Genomic DNA, 15,870 nt, shown 5'->3' on the forward strand with positions numbered 1-15,870 from the left:
ATGACTGGTGTCCTTCTACAAAGGGGACACATGGACTCAGCGCAGACGTGCACAAGGGGGATGATGTGAAGAGGGGGCCACAAAGAGAAGGCGGCCCCGCAAAGGCGGCTTGCAGGGATGTAGCCACAAGCCAGGGGTCACCAGCAACCATGGAAGAGAAGGGCCTGGAGTGCATTCTGCCTCACAGCCCTTGGGAGGAACCACCCTGCTGACACTTTGATCTTGGATTTCTGTCTCCAGCAGTGTGAGAGAACATGCCCCGGGTCTGCTGCAGCCCAGACCCGACCAAGGAGGGTGGGGAGAGAATGGGTGGGCGGGGAGGGCGTGGGCAAGGGCCTCAGGGAGTGGGTCAGCTGTGCCCGAGGGGCAAGGGGTGGCTCCACGGCCCCCTGGAGGCCGGCATCCCTGACGCTGAGCCGGACAGCAAGGTGCTCTCAGTCACGGCCACGGGTGGGGGGTCCTCACCAGTTCTCGCACAGACGAAGCACCACACTGCCTGGGGGATAAAGGCGCCCCCCATGGGCACAGGGGCAGTCCTGGGAGGGCACACACACGTTGTTCTGGAACCAAAAACCCTCCATCATCTTCTGCATTCCAGGTGGGTCTGGCCCGGCCTGCTCCCCACAGTCAGAACCCAGCACCCCTTCCCAGGCTCCCAACCTCCAACGCCACCATGCTCCTTCCACAGACAGCCCGTCTGTTCCCACTGCCGCCGGCGGGGAAATGCATGCCAGCCGTTACAGGAGCCATGGCCAGGGGCATGGACCCCCAGTTTCTAGGAGCCAAAGGCCATCTCCAATTGCAGGACATGGGACTGAACTATCAAATGCCCATGAAATCAGCTAACAAAATACACAACGTGCAATTCGTAGAGCAATGATGTTTAAAAAAAAAAATTCCACATTTCATCAAGAAAATTTAAACCGATGAAATTATACACACAGGGAGTTTGGACAGAAGTTGCTAGTGTCTTAAATTTTAAAAAACTGCCATCCAGCAGCACACGATTCCAAGTCAAGTGTACCGAGGTGTGGACCAGGCCCTGGGAGGCACATCAGCCTTTTCGACTCGGATGGCTAGGCACGTCATTACCCCAATTTGACAAATGAAGAAACTGAGGCACAAGACTCCACAGCCCAAAGTCACAGAGCTCCTAGTAGAAGAGTCTGATTTGAACTCAGACCCCACTGGAGCCTGGCCCATTGCCCACACCCCAGGCTTCAGCGGCACCTCTGTGAGCCTCCCCACCACCCCCCGAGCCTCTGTCCAGATTCCATGGCTCCCGCCTCATTTCCCAGCCTGCTTCCCACTGCCTTCCACCAGCGGCGCCGCCTCCAGCTCTCCACACCCTGCAGTCTGACAGACCAATCAGGATCACCTCCTCTGGGAAGCCCGCCGCCACTGACCCAGCCCTGGCCAGTCTGCATCCTGAGCTCCACGATATGCAAAGCTCACTTCCTGTGTCAGGATGGTTCTATCTTCACTCTAGGGGCTCTGGGTCTGGTCTCCCCAGACTAGAGGCTCCTTGAGGGCAGAGTCTACTTTTCTCCATGGCATAGACCCCCCCCCAAGACTCAGCGCCAAGGTGCTCAATGAATAACTAATGATAACATAAGAGAACTGAGTGCTCAAGTAGACATGAATCATAAAGATGTTCTAGACCCATCACCATGTCACAAACAGGAAAAAGAGAGGCTCATGGAAGCACGAATACGACTCACGCAGGGTCACCTGTAGGCTGCTGGCAGAGTTGAGCCGTGACCCTGAGTTCAGTGCTTTTTCCTCAACTCTGAAGCCCCATGCCCTTGGTTCTGCCCCTGCCCAGGGCCCAAGGAGGTCAGGTCAGGGAAGACACTCACCAGCAGGAGCGTCCCGGATGGGCAATAACAGCCAGGGTGACAGGTCTGGTCAGTCCCTTGCGGGGCACTGAGCTCCGCACAGGAGGCAGGGCCCTGGGCACAGTCCAGCCACCGCTTGCCCCTGGGACACACGCCAGGCACGGGCCCTGGGGACACAGAAATTGACAGGCCAGCCCAGGCAATTCTTCCCCAGGCTCCCAACCCAGGAGAGGCATCAGCTCTAGGAGTGGCCGGGAGGGGTCCTAGGGCAGCACGGGAGCTCAGGGACAGGGGTCCCTGGGGTGAGAGGGAGGGGCTGACAGGGCCCTGGGTTGGACAGGATGATTACTGAGGGTCGAGGCACAGTGGAGCAGGTGGCCACAGCCCTCACCTGCACAGGGCTGCAGCCCACAGGCAGAGAAGTCCACACGGCCATGCAGGCCACCGTTTCGGGTGCGGTTCCGGTAGCCACCGCCGCAGGGCACGGAGCACGGAGACCAGGGGCCCCACTCCCCACCAGGACCTGGGGTGGCAGCCAGGTCACTGCGGGCTCTACCTCCCACAACCACCACACCCCCCTCCTTCACCCAGACACCCGAGGGTACCCCCCCCCTCAAACCCGCAGCATCACAGCCCCACCTCAGGGGGCCTCACTCCTTCTTGCTTCTCGGCTTGGAGCGGGGCTGGCCTCCACGGAGGACCCCTCTTAGGGAATGACTCTCGGGCCTCTCTGGGAACACTTCCTGACATCTTTTAGGGTAGGCCCTTGCACTTTTCTTGGGGTCTGGGGGAGTGACTGCAGTGTTCCTGCTCCTCTCTGGAGGATTCTGTGGGCCTCAGTCCCAGCTCTCACCCCGACACGGCCTCAGGCTACAGAACTCAGCCTCCATGCTGGGGCCCTGGCACGCAGCACCCCCGAAGGCAGCTGGGGGCGCAGTGCCCGCCCGGAAGCGCCGCCGAACGCCCACGTCACAGCTGCGGCTGCAGGGACTCCATGGGGTCCAGGGGCTCCAGCCACACGCCACTGCCGGGGTGGGGGTGGGGAGGGGCATAGCAGGTGTGAAGCCAGATCAAGTCGTCCCTGGTCCCCAGCTTCTCTGGGGCAGCATCAACTCCCCAGGAGTCAATCTGAAGGGGCCAGCATCCTCTATGGTCCCCGGGGACCCACCACTGCGGATTCCTGGGGGTCAGGGGTACCTGGGCAGGGCTCCGAGGTGCACACCATCTCACCGGAGACACAGGTGCTACAGAGAGAGGGCCGGTCATGGCCAGAATCAGGCCCTGCCCCGTGGGGCTCTGTACCTGTCCCCAGGGGGACACGNNCCCCCGCCGTGGGCTCCCTGCTGTCCTTCCTTCCTCACTTTGATCAAGGAGTCACCTTTGCATACTTTCACTCTGTTGGTATTTATTACAGTTTGGAAAGGACTTTGAACAGCTGCTCCTCAGGGCCAGGTAGGAGCGATTTAGAAAGAGTAGACCCTAGCCTGAGTCTCTTGGGAAGAACTGTGTACTTTTCTTTTCTTTTATTTTTCTCCAGTGGCTTAAAGCCCCCCCCTTCAAAATACATGGAAATTCCAAAAAAAGAATCTAAGAGAGAAAAAGCAAAAGAGAAAGGGGGTGGGGGAGAGGAAGCATGAAGAGGGGAATGGGGGGCAGGGGACAGAGAAGAAAAAGGAAGAGGAACATGAAGAACGGAGAAAACGAATTGAAAGGTAGGAAAAGAAAACAAAAATGTGGGAAGAACAAGGAGGCGGGTGCCCTCTGCTGGCAGGGCCCGGTATGGGCTTCAAGGTTTTTTTTGTTTTGTTTTGTTTTTAAAGATTTTTTTTTTTTATTATTTGTTTATGTGACAGAGAGACAGCCAGCGAGAGAGGGAACACAGCAGGGGAGTGGGAGAGGAAGAAGCAGGCTCCCAGCAGAGGAGCCCGATGTGGGGCTCGATCCCGGAACACCGGTATCACGCCCTGAGCCGAAGGCAGACGCTTAACGACTGCGCTACCCAGGTGCCCCGGGCTTCAAGGTTTTTAAGCAGAGATCAACTGGATTCCAGGTAGGGAAGAACATCCAGGAAAAGGAAGTGGAGGTGACTGGAAGGGGAGGCTAGAAGACCCTCTCCAGCCCCTACTTCCCTCACAAATCACCACACCTATCTGAGCCTCAGTTTCCCCACGGATGCCCAGCCCGGAGACCGGGCAGTACCTCACTCGCTTTGGTATTCCCGGGGCCCAGGCCTGGCACCACAGAGGCGTACCGACCCTGCAGGGGGTGTGTCCACGCCTGCCCACCCTTGGGGCCACCGAGCCCCTCCCCCACCCTCGATGGACACTGGTGGCCTACCAGTTATTGCAGGAATCCAGCTGAGCCCGTGCTTCTGGGGCGTAGAGCTGCCCGTGCCACTGGCAGGGGCATCGACTGCGGGGCAAGCAGCTGGCGTCGTGCAGGAAGAGGCCGGGGGGGCAGGCACAGCCAGGGGCGCAGAAGCTGGTGCACTCTACCCCAGGGTCCTGAGCCAGGCACAGCTGAGGGCAGGGGCCCCCATCCTGCTGGCACTGCTCTGCTGAGCGGAACACCATGTCCCCCGGGCATTGGGCTGGATGGGAAGACAGAGCAGGTCTCAGCATAGGCAAGAGGAAAGGGTCAGGCGATAGGAGGGTGAGAGGAAGCCACATGCAGGTGACTGGGGAGTGGGACTGAGAAGTCAGAGGAAGCCCCCCCGCCCACTCTCCTTCTTTGCAGGCTCGCTCCAGCGTCTGGAGGTTGCCAGTACAGATTGTCTAACTTTAACACAAATATCCTTTTATTTTTTTTATTTTTTAAGATTTCTTTTTATTTGCAGGGGGTGGGGGGCAGAGAGCGAGAGAGAGAGAGAGAGAGAGAGAGAGAATCTTAAGCAGACTCCATGCTAAGCATGGAGCCCGATGTGGGTCTTGATCCTAAGACCCTGAGATCAGGGCCTGAAACCAAGAGTCGGACACTTAACCAACTGTGCCACCCGGGAGCCCCAACACAAATACCCTTGAAAGTAGAGCAGTCACCAGGCCAGGATCACCGGGCCAGGATCACCGGGCCAGGAGGGGGCTCAAAGGAGAAAGGCGAGGGCAATGGGGCCGGGGGCTTCTAAAGACAGGCAGGCTCTGCTTCTTGCTAATCCTGCAGTGAGTGGTTCTGCCCAAAGGCCAGTCTGACTTCCTCAGCCACATGCCTGGGAAGGAGACCTTGGGCGGGGGAAAGAGCCTGAGCCCTGGGCCACCACCCGTACCTGGTCCCCAGGGTGCAGGAGCCAGAGGAGGGAGACGCAGAGAGTTCGGAAGCCTCTTAGCTCAGGGTATGGCCTGCCCTGGAGCCAGAGGGCAGCGATGTGAGTAGGTAGGATGAAGAGAGGTCCATATCCCCAGGGGCAGGCTGAGTGTGGCTGGGTAGAGAAGGGCAGGGGTGGGGGGAGGCTGGCACCTGTGCAGGGCTGCGTGTTGCAGTCCCTGGTCTGGCTGTGAGGTCCCGGGCACTCGGGGTCCCCGGGGGTGGAGCCAGAGCAGCTGCGCCCACGTCTCTGGATGCCTCCATCACAGGGGGCTGAGCAGGCAGACCAGGGAGCCCACAGACCCCAGGAGCTCGGCACTGTCAGGAAGAGGACGTGGGCAGAGGTGTGGCAGGGGGCGGGGAGCAGGGAGGGGGGGCTGCGTGGTGTGCAGGATCTGAACTGTGTCTTCGGCTGCATCTGCGCAGCCAGGGCTGTCCCGAACATCCCTTTAGGCCAGGCCCACACTGTTAATCCTGGGCTGGGGGCAGGGGAGAAGCTTCGGGACAACGTGTCTGCTCTAGCCCCTCTGCCCCCTCCTCGCCCCAGGTGTTTAGAACCTGCCCAAGGAGTCATTCTTCCCCTTTGCTCCTCATCTCATCCTAGTGTCCAGGCCACTCCAGGGACAGAGGGGGGCATACCTGGGCACACAGGGGGGCTGCAGGGCTCCTCCTGGGTGGCCTCTCCTGGGCAGGATGTGTCCCCGGGGCTGGGGCAGAGCCGGGAACGACTGCGCCACCCGGGGCCTCCTCCGATGGTAAGGCAGCTCCGGGAGCAGGCGGACCAGGGTGTCCAGGGGGTCCAGCCCGGCGCCTCTGGAGGGAAAAGGGCAGGAAAAGGGCAGGCCTTCCACATGGGGATCCTGGCAGAGTGGGGAGGCTTGGGAGGCCAGGTTGGGTCTGAGACGCTATGGGGGCCGGGGAAGGACTCATGAAGATGGGTAGCCTCTCTGGGCTCAGGCTCAGCCTCTGTCCCCCTGGGACCCCCTCCCCAGGGCTCACTCTCCAAGCACAGCCCCCTGCTCAGCCAAGCTCCGGCTCAGGCCACACCTCTATCTGTGGGCCCAGCTGGCACTTCGTGTCCACTACCCACCCTCACATTTTCCCCCAGATCAACTCTTCCAGAATCTTCTAAACAACTGTGCTTCATTCAGCTTCAATGCTGGAAACCCAAGCCCCCACAGACACCTGGCAATCACACCTGTCAGTGCCCCAGCAGCCATGCTCCGCTGCCCCCTTCCTCCCACTTCTGACCCAGACCCCAGGGACCCACGCCTGCGCCCTTGACTCCTATTCTCGCCTCCGCCCCCACCCCCCACCCTCGCCTGCTCTGCAGTCTCTGGTGCACCTCCTGTGCCTGAGGGGACCCCGGGCAGAGGAGAGGGAGACAGCCTGGGCTCCTTCTGGAGTCTGTGTTTTCCTGATGGCCCGCTCCAGCCTCACATTCTCGGCCAGCAGGACCAGCTTCATGAACCCTGCTCTCAGACACCCTGTGCCCCCAAGACCAGCCTGCTCGTGGCACCTGGGCTGTCTATGTGGGATGAGGATGCCGCCCGGGCCCCACCCTCTGTCTGGTCCCCGACAAAGGCCCTGGCACCAAGGCTTCTTCCAGGGCTGCCTCTTGGAGCAGAAGGCCGCACTGGCCACCATGCAGGTGACCAGTGGCCCGGTCCGTCGTGCTGTGTTCCTAGGGCAGCAATTGGGAGGAGGGAGGCAGGCACAGGGGTTGGGGGGTGGGTAGCAGGCTCCTGCGTCCTGGCTCCTATCCTGGCTCCTGAATGTACCTGTCCCGCACTCCACGTGGCAGGCCTGAAGCTCCTGCCTGTCGCCTTCACACGGGGCGCCCCCGGAAGCAGCCGGAGGGTTGGAAGGGGATCTGGGGGGAGAGGCAGCCTGAGCACCCCCGCTCCTCTCCCTGCCCTCACCCCGTCTTCCTTGTCCTCCAACCGCCACCCACCCTCCACCACCTCCTTCCCTTCCTTCTCCCACACTCCTTCCCCTCCCCCACTCCGCCAATGGCTCCGTCCTGCACACCTGAACCTGGCCCTCACTCCAGAGCCGCAGGAGCGGTCACAGGGACCCCAGGAGGACCAGGCTGACCAGCCGCAGGGCACGGGGCAGCCCCCTGGTTCACACAGCAGGGCCCCCTTCTCACACGTGCTGCAGGGGAGGGGAAGGCAGAGGTCAGGACTGGCTGGTCGCCTGACCCTGGCCCTCCCCACTGGAGCAGACACGCTCACCAGCGGCTGCAGTTGTCCAGAAGGAAGGGCACCCCCGGCGGCTTCAGCTCTTCACCCACGAGGCAAGGACACTCAGAGAGAGGCAGGCAGTGAGCATCATGGAGGAGGAGCCCGGGGGGGCAGCGGCATCCTGGGGTGTAGGCAGAAAGGCGCTCAGCCCCAAGGAGGGGGCAGTGGGGAGGGGAGGCTGGAGACTGAGGGCTGACGGGCACCCTCCCCGAGGGCTCTGCCCGCCGCACTCCTGCTTGCTGGGTGTGGCTCACCCTCCAGACAGTGTCCGCTGCAGCTTCTGTTGGCCTCAGGATCCAAGCAGGAGGGTGGACACGGGGGCACCAGCCCCTTCCTGCACAGCTCAGCGCTGATATGTATCCGGCCCAGCCCACAGTCTGGCGGGAGAGGGACACTAGGTGGGGTGGGTACAGGAGGCCCAGGGACCTTCCCCAGCAGCCCCACCCCCGCGGGGCTCCAGCCTTGGATGCCCCCATCCAGCCCAGTTCCCTTACCTGTGTCCCCTGTGCAGGGCTGCAGGGCGCAGGGTGCCCCCTCGTGGGAGGCCCCGGGGCAGGGAGCACCACCATTCTTGGGCGGGGGGTCCACACAACTCCTCTGACGACTCCGATGGCCACCCCCACAGGAGACGCTGCAGGGCCCCCAAGCCCCCCACACAGCCCACTCCCCGGCCACTGTGTGGGAAGAAAGAATGGAGGTGGACCAGCTCAGCCCAAGGAGACGCGGACTGGGCTGGAGAGAGCAAGGCAGCAGAGCAGAGAGGAGGCTGGGCAGTGGCCAGCTAGGTGGCCTAGGGCAGCACCACGGGGACTCCACAGTTTCCTCTCCTGTCCCAGAAAACCTCCCCTAGGTGGGGGGACCTGAGCAAAGATCTCTGGGTGCCTCCCAGGATAAAGGCTCTGGTCCCTTGGAAAAGGCTGGGACAGTGGGAATCCTGGAGCAGGGCGCCTCCTGGTGGCAGCAGACAGAGACCAGGTTAGGAGGCCAGGTATGGGGCTCATGAGACCCCGGCACGGGAAGCCCCTCTCTGCAATGCAGAGGCAAGGCCGGAACTACTCCCCCGGATCTACAAAACAAAAGCGCTACAGGTCTTGGGCACAGCCTACCACCCTCACTCTGAAGTGGGGCCAGCTCTGCTGCTCTAGTTCCCACACTCGAGGTTAGGGACCCATCCAGAACCACTAAGGCAGGAAAAGGGCCAAGGGCAGGGCCAGGGGCAGTCTTCCTGATTAGCCTTCCGGAAGCACGAGGCTGTGACATCAGAAGGGGCTGTCCTCCTAGAGTCCCGGAGAGGAGCCTGGACCCTGGGGTCCCTAGGAGAGCAAAGGCATCCCCCTGGTGTGGGTCTTGGATGGGAGCCCACGGCAGGTGTCCCACCTGGGGGTCCTGAGGAGGCCTGGGCACCAGTTACCTGGGCAGGCCTGCACGAAGCAGGACTGGCTGCGGAGCCTGTCAGACGGGCAGCTGCCCCCAGGCAGGGGAGGCCGGAGCAGGTCCCGGCGCTGGAAGGCGAGGCCCGGCCCACAGGTGCGGCTGCAGCTGCTCCAGCCAGACCAGGGCGCCAGCCCACAGTCCACTGCAGGGGGACGGGGGCACGGGACTCAGAGGGGGCACATGCAGGAGCGGGGCCCTCAGAGGTGTCCCCTGGCCAGGCACATACCACAGCCGTCCTCGTCAGAGCTGTCCTGGCAGTCTGGCCGCAGGTCACAGCGCCGCTCAGCTGGCAGGCACTCCCCACTTCCACAGCTCAGCTGGCTCGGGGAGCAGGGGGCTCGCGAGGCCAGCAGCCCAGGCAGGGCTGTGGTGGGCACCGTGAAGGGCACAGGGCTCGCTGCCCGTGAGGCCAGGGGGAAGGGAGCCACATAAGTGATTCCTGACCTTCCTGACCGATGATAAACTGAGCCCCTTCAACCTCAGCCAAGAGCAGAGCAGCTTGTTGACCAGAGGTCCTGCCTCTCCTGTCTCCTGAAGCTTCCCACACTCCGCGCAGCCTTCTCTGTACTCCGTGTGGGTGAGATCAGGGGCTCTGTGCTCGCTACAGGCTCTCACACGGTCTCTCTGGTAATGGCTCTGAGTGTCCAGAGAGAGGTCAAACTGCCTAGAAGAACAGTTCCTTGGGATACCCTCTTCTTGAATGGGGACTTCCAGGGGTGCCCCTTCCCTGACTGAGAGACTAGACTTTGAGCACAGCGATCTACTTTTGACGGACGGATGGATGGATGAGGAATGATGGATGGGGTGGCTGAACGAATGTTGGAGGGCTGGCTGGTGAGTGGGTGGGTAAGTGGGTATATGGATGGGGAGACGGATGGATGAATGGATGGTTAGAGGAATCTCCTCAAAGATCAGACAGGGTTTGTGAAGCAGGCTAGGACCTGAGACCTACCCTATTTCCCCTCTTGACCATCGCCAAAGACACACACACTCCTGGCTGTTTAACCCACTCAGTTTCTTTTCTCTCTGCTACCCCCAGCCTCTCACAGTTCCTTCCCAGCTGAGCTCACAGCAGGGGGTAGAGACTTCCCAAAACCTAAAGCCCTTTTGCAACCGCCACCCACATGACTTGAAACCCTCCAGGGCGCCCTGAGGGCCCCCTGCTCACCACAGTGCCTCTCGTCGGAGCCGTCCAGACAGTCCTCCCTGCCGTCACACAGCTGCCCCTGCTCCACGCAGCCCAGCACCTCACAGGGCACCTGGCCCGGGCTGCACCGCACAGGTGGGAAGGGCTCCGGGGCAACGCTCTGGCCTGTGGGCATCACCACAGCTTGCTGACGGAACACCTGCCCACCGCCTCCTCCCTCCCTCGGCCCCCAACCTCCCTCCTCCTGATGTCTGGTGTGCCCCCGCTTCCTGCCTCTCTTGGGACAATGGAAAAGTCGTGAACTGCCTCAGGAGGCGTGGTCCTAGTTCCTTCCACAACCCTGACCTCAAGCTGTGTGATCTTGAGCCAAATGGCTAACCTCCCAGGGCCTCTGTTTCTCCAACAGGGACGTTGTTGGGATGCTAGGCTTTAGCAGGCAGAAGACGACGGAATCTTACCAGCAGGGGCCACTGGGGTCACCTGGGATGTGGGGGTGGTGGTCATGGTCTGCACAGATTCCCTAGGACTCAACCGAAGAGCCTCGGAGGCTGGGGCCTGAGTCGCTGGCTCCTTCCCTGTGGGTGCAGGAGGGAGAGGGTGAGACCTGCCAGCTCCCCTCCCATGAAATGAAGCAGACACGGGCTCTCGGAAGGGCATCCAGGCTCTGCGTGGTGCAGGGTGAGGCCAGACCATACCCCACCTTCTGAGGGGCTTCAGACCACAGATGAAGTGGGATTCCGTAGTCCAAGGAGCACAAGAGGGTTTTACATGAAAGTAGAAAAGAGTTTAGTTTGGAGCCAAGATGTGTCCCCGCCTCTCGAGGAGACACATGTGGCAGCTTCCAAGTCAAAGGGACAGTACAGTGTTCAAGGCCCTGCACCCGAGGACTTCCTGGCAGCTACAGTGAAAAGGGGTTCGAGACGCTTCTTTGCCGACAAGAGATGAATACTAAGAGACAGCCGTTTTTCTAAAAGCAGATTTAGAATAACATTAGAATTCATCCATAGTCTGCGTGTTACGGACTCAAGTGATGGGACAAGTTGCTTCATGTGCTTTTCACAAAAGAACAGCCCACCCCTTCCCCGCCTCACTCCGAGACAGCTCTCCTCGGGCTAAGGCACACGTGACAGACCGGGCAGCCGTGGGGAGCCTAGGACGTGACCAGCAGGGAGTTCCTTCCTCATCCAGTTTAGGAATGTGCTAACTTGGTGACCCCATCCTCCCTGTCATTTGCTGCCAGCAAGGCCTTCAGAAAGGGGTGCCTTGCCACATTCATAGGCGAGCGGAGGGAGCGCAGGTGGGGCCGGGCAGCACTCATTCCACAGCCCCAGGGAGACCTGTCCCAGCCAGGGGCCTGGGGAAGGCAGCCATACTGCAACGCATCCCACCCTGGAATCCAGGAAGGTGGGCAGGGGCAGGATTCGGCCGAGGCGTCCCTGGTGACCAGGTCGTCCTCCTGGAGGCAACCCTGCTCCACTGAGGACGTCAGAGCTCAGCAGGAGACTGACCGCTGAGATGTAACGGTCCCTCACCCTGGGAGCTGGGGACGGGGCGGGGGCTGGAGTTTGTGCACATACCTGTGGGGGCTATGGGTGACCCTCGCGAGGGATGCCAGCGTTCAGCCTCTGCCAGACCCTGTGGAGGGAGAGGGCTCAGCCATGCATGCGGTCTGGGCCCTGAGGCCAGTTCTGCCTGGTGACTAGGCACCCACCTCTCATTCCCACTAGGATGCCCCTGGGTCCCACGGCCCCTCACCTGTCCCCCACGTGCAGGGTAGAGCTGGGAAGTGGAGCCCCACTGCCCTGTACACCTCCGGGCTGGACACCTCAGATACCAGGAGTTCAGGGGCTCTTCTCACTGCCCGCCTAGGGTTCTGCTTCGGCTCCTGTCCCCCCCCAACCCCTGTCTTCCCCCAGCATCCACACGTGTGGACCTCAGTGCTGTGATCACTCTCCCCTCTGGGTTCCTGACCAGGCTCTTCTCCACATGGAGTGTGTACCCCTCAGCTCCACATTACAGAACTCCCTCATCTTTCAAGCCTTTTCCAGGAAGCCTCTGGGGACCCTGGGGACAAATAGGGCTCTTCCCAGCTCTGAGCGCCTGAGGCCCTGGTGCCAGCCCCATGGGCATAACCTCACTGCCCAGCGGTGAAGACCTGTCCTATCCGCCAAACCCCTCCCGGACAGGCATGTGCCCGTGCTTCCCTGCCCCTCTGGCCTCCAGCTCCCCATGCAGCACCGGGCTGGCCCCCAGAAGGCTCACGGGCTGAGGCTGACTACAAGAGCTGACCGGGGATGCACAGGGAGGCAGTGCTGGCTGAAGGTGTGAAAAGAGGGAGGGGGATGGTGGGGCAAGCAAACATGGGGCCCCGTGCCTTGCACCCCACCTGCTGGGCCTGCAGCTCCCCACTTACCTCCGTGGGCCGGGAGGGCAGCTGTCCGGGCTGCACGGAGGAGAGCGCGGGGGTCCTGGCTGTGGACCAGACTCTGAGAAGACAAATCAGCAAGGGACTCGAGGGGCTTTCCCAACCTCAGAGCCCCCCCACCCCAGGCAGGGCGGTCAGTGCTCTCTCTGGGTGGGCCCTGGGCAGGGCAGGGCTGGGGCACTCCAGGAGGGCACTGCCCACTGAGACTAGACAAAGAGGACACTATCCCAGTGGTTTTCAGGGTATTAACCTCCCCGGAGGGGGCAGCAGGGCACCCCTTACCTGCTGGTGGCTGCGGGCAGGGGCACGCAGCCCTCCTCATCGGAGCCATCCTCACAGTCCTTTGCCCCGTCACACGGCTCCCCCCGTGGAGCACATTCGCCACTGGCACAGCGGTGCCCACCCCCTGGGCACGGGGGCGCAGCCAGCGGGGACACTGGCGGGAGAGGGTGGCTGAGAGCTCCTGTCTGTCCCTCCTCCTGTGCCTGCCCCTCCCGCCCCCAGCCCACGGTACCTGGCTCACAGCCCAGCAGCTCCACCCACAGGGGGATGCTCTGGTTGGGGTCACCGCGGGGGACGTGCGGCCACACCCGGACGTGCTGCGCCTGCACCATCTGGCCGAACATCTGCACTGTGGGGGCCCCATCACCCCAGTTCCTAGGGAAAAGCTGCAGGGACAGGGGTGCCGGCCTTCTCTCCGGGCTGCCACCCTGACCCTGCTGAGCGGCCCCACCCTGTTCAAGCCCCCCAGACTTCAAGGCACGAAGAGCTCCTGCTTTCCTGGCGTGAATCATCTGCATCCCTCAAGGCTGTGGGTTCTGGCCCTGGTGCTTCGAGGGCCGCGGCCACGTTGTGGCCATTCGTGTTTCCCCAGAGACAGAATTAAGAGTAAATACATGGTAAAGACTGGTTCCTCCTGCTTCGTGAGGCTTGTCTCCCTGGGGAGGATACAAACCCCATCAGGGCAGGGCTGTGTCCCAGCTGCTCTTGACGTGGTCCCTGAGATCCTCAATGAACTTGATGTCACGCTAGTCCCCTCCCCCCACAGAGCTTTGCACACCTGCCCTGCACCTCAGCCACCGTGATTGCTTCTGTCGCCCTTTTGACAGCCCCTGCTCCTAGCAGGTGTTCAACAAGCCTCTAAGGTAAGAATGTCCCTCAAGGAGACTGGAAGGCCCTCAGGGACAAAGACGGTGGGACCCACAAAGAGGCATGGTGGGTCACCGGCTCAGGAGGCTCGGGCAGCCATACCTTGGCTGGGGGCAGGATACCAGGCAGGATGTCAGTATAGTTGTGCCAGTGTAGACCATCGCTGCTGAACTGAAGGAAGGCCGAGGACCCAGCCCCCTGCACTATGATGCCTGGGGGGGTGGGGCAGGGGTCCGAGCTGAAAGAGCGAGCCCCACCCCCAGCCCACCATCACCGCCCAGTCCTCCAGCCCCCCCCACCACACTGACCAGTGAGGTTCCGGGGCAGCAGCAGGTCCAGCTGCAGGTAGGGGGGCCGGGTATGCCGCTGAGTGCTCCGACCCAGAAAACCAGGCCTCTTGGTGGGAGCCCCCAGGAGGGCAGCCTGGGTAGGGGACTCCAGCTTCAGGCTTCCCTCAGGGAGTAGGGCCAAGCCCAGCGGAGAATAGCAGGGGTCTGGGTGCAGAGGAGAGAGAGGCTGCAGTTGGAGAAGGGCAGAGGGTGGCAGGAGCCTGCCAGGGGTACAGTCAGGAAGTCACAAGGGGAGCTAAGGGATGCCAAGGGCTCCGCGTTGACGTTGACCCGGGATGGAAGAGTGGTCCAGAGAGGGCAGAGTCAGACCAGCAACTTGAGCCAGGATGACCTCCAGATCCTTAGGATAACTGTCCTCCCATGGAAAGCGGGGGTAAATCCCAGCGAGCCTGCCTCCCCTCCTAGGCAGGGCGACCCCGGGCAACATCCACCCTCCGCTCGACAGCGACAGCACGTGGCCCTCACCTCCAGGCGGAGGCAGAACATAGGCCACCAGAGGCAATCCGATCTGGGCACTGAGGGCTGGAGAGGGGGCAGGAGTGGCCAGGGGGTGGACCGTCTGGTTCTCACCTGTGTAGGGAGACTCAAGGCTCAGGAGGGAGAGACCTGCAGAGAGGCAGGCTCACACCAGCCCCTGGCCTGGCACTCAGTCTCTCCCCACTTCTTGGAGCACGTTCTCTCCCAGGACTTCCCAAGAGCCCCCAGAACCACCTCCCAGCTGGGAAAGGCCTGTCCTCCTTCCCTTGGCGTGAGCTGGGGATTCCCACTTGCACCAAATATTGAGAGAACATAGAATAAAACCGCCAGTCTGAAACCACTTCAGGACCAGGACCAAGCAGCTGCAGATCCGCATCCAGGGCTACTGTTGCAGACAGGGGACCTTTGGGGGCACTAGAAAAGAGTATCTCTGGATGGAAGCCAGGGATGTGGTCTAGCTCCCACTTGCCAACTAACTTGTGCAGTGTACAACCTGTACAACTGTGTATGCTGGCTCTCCTCTAACCTCAGCCACCTGTAGGTACACTTTACGGATAAGGAATCTGGACCCATGAATGCATTAGTTTTTGAGCCTTTGTATATTCTGTTTCATTTATTTATTTTTATTTTTTTAAAGATTTTATTTATTTATTTATTTACTTATTTATTTGAGAGAGAGAGAGAGAGAGACAAAGAGCGCAAGCAGGGAGGAGAGGGAGAAGCAGGCTCCCCACTGAGCAGGGAGCCCAATGTGGGGCCAGGGCTCTGGGATCATGATCTGAGCTAGAGGCAGACGCTCAACCAACTGAGCCACCCAGGCGCCCCTTCCTGTTTCATTTATAACTCGGTTTCCAAGTAAAGCTACTCTTGAAAAAGTTCAACTTCATCTTGGTTGCTCTTAGGGGAAAGGGAGGGAACCAGACCTGGCTGAGTAGAACCAGAGAGAAGAAAGCACCCTCAAGGCCAGAGGCAGAAAGCCCCAAAAGGACAGAAGCAGGCAGAGACTGAGACCTGACCTTAGGAGGGCAGAAACAAACTCTCCTACCCAGAGGGTCCCTTCCTTCCCCAGCATCCAGGATCCAGGCTCCCACCACCCTGAGGCGGGGGTAGCCAACCACCTCCTGACTCAGTGCTGCCCCCTGGGGCTCCCGCAGAGCACCTGCTATCCTCCTACCCTTGAGGTTCCCCTGCCATTCCCCAGACCCACTCACCAGGCAGGGCGCAGTGACAACACGAGCCTCCCACTCCCTCCACCAGGACCCAGTCCTGCAGACACAAGAGTCAGGCTGGACATGCCGAACTGGTCACCTTCCAACTCTGACCCAGTCTATCAGCTGCCTGCAGCCCTGGCCTCTGCACCCTGCCCCTCCCCCCGCACCCCCCCCCAGCCGCTCCCGCACGTGCTCGCCTCCGCCCCCAGGACGTCCCTGCAGACGGAAAGGATGCTGTCCCCCGCAGATTCTGAGACCCAGCGACCACTGACCGGCGCCGCCCCCACCCCTCGCTC

The 15,870-nt window shown here is 61.3% G+C and overlaps 1 protein-coding gene across 1 annotated transcript in view; it reads right to left on the minus strand.

The window, feature by feature from the left end:
* Positions 1-15,870, minus strand: part of SSPOP — a 51,156-nt gene that overhangs the window by 19,198 nt on the left and 16,088 nt on the right. Inside the window, 25 exon segments of the mRNA XM_040644530.1 lie at positions 466-560; positions 1,860-2,005; positions 2,230-2,361; positions 2,692-2,862; positions 3,036-3,082; positions 4,176-4,428; positions 5,289-5,453; positions 5,775-5,948; positions 6,917-7,008; positions 7,167-7,292; positions 7,373-7,502; positions 7,636-7,758; positions 7,876-8,055; positions 8,793-8,957; positions 9,042-9,212; positions 9,984-10,239; positions 10,443-10,537; positions 11,540-11,717; positions 12,376-12,434; positions 12,638-12,823; positions 12,902-13,055; positions 13,639-13,748; positions 13,845-14,030; positions 14,352-14,456; positions 15,575-15,629. Of these exon segments, the coding sequence (XP_040500464.1) occupies positions 466-560; positions 1,860-2,005; positions 2,230-2,361; positions 2,692-2,862; positions 3,036-3,082; positions 4,176-4,428; positions 5,289-5,453; positions 5,775-5,948; positions 6,917-7,008; positions 7,167-7,292; positions 7,373-7,502; positions 7,636-7,758; positions 7,876-8,055; positions 8,793-8,957; positions 9,042-9,212; positions 9,984-10,239; positions 10,443-10,537; positions 11,540-11,717; positions 12,376-12,434; positions 12,638-12,823; positions 12,902-13,055; positions 13,639-13,748; positions 13,845-14,030; positions 14,352-14,456; positions 15,575-15,629 (3,554 nt within the window).

The sequence above is a fragment of the Ursus maritimus genome, unplaced genomic scaffold, assembly GCF_017311325.1.
Source record: "Ursus maritimus isolate PB19 unplaced genomic scaffold, ASM1731132v1 scaffold_3, whole genome shotgun sequence".
NCBI lineage: Eukaryota > Metazoa > Chordata > Mammalia > Carnivora > Ursidae > Ursus > Ursus maritimus.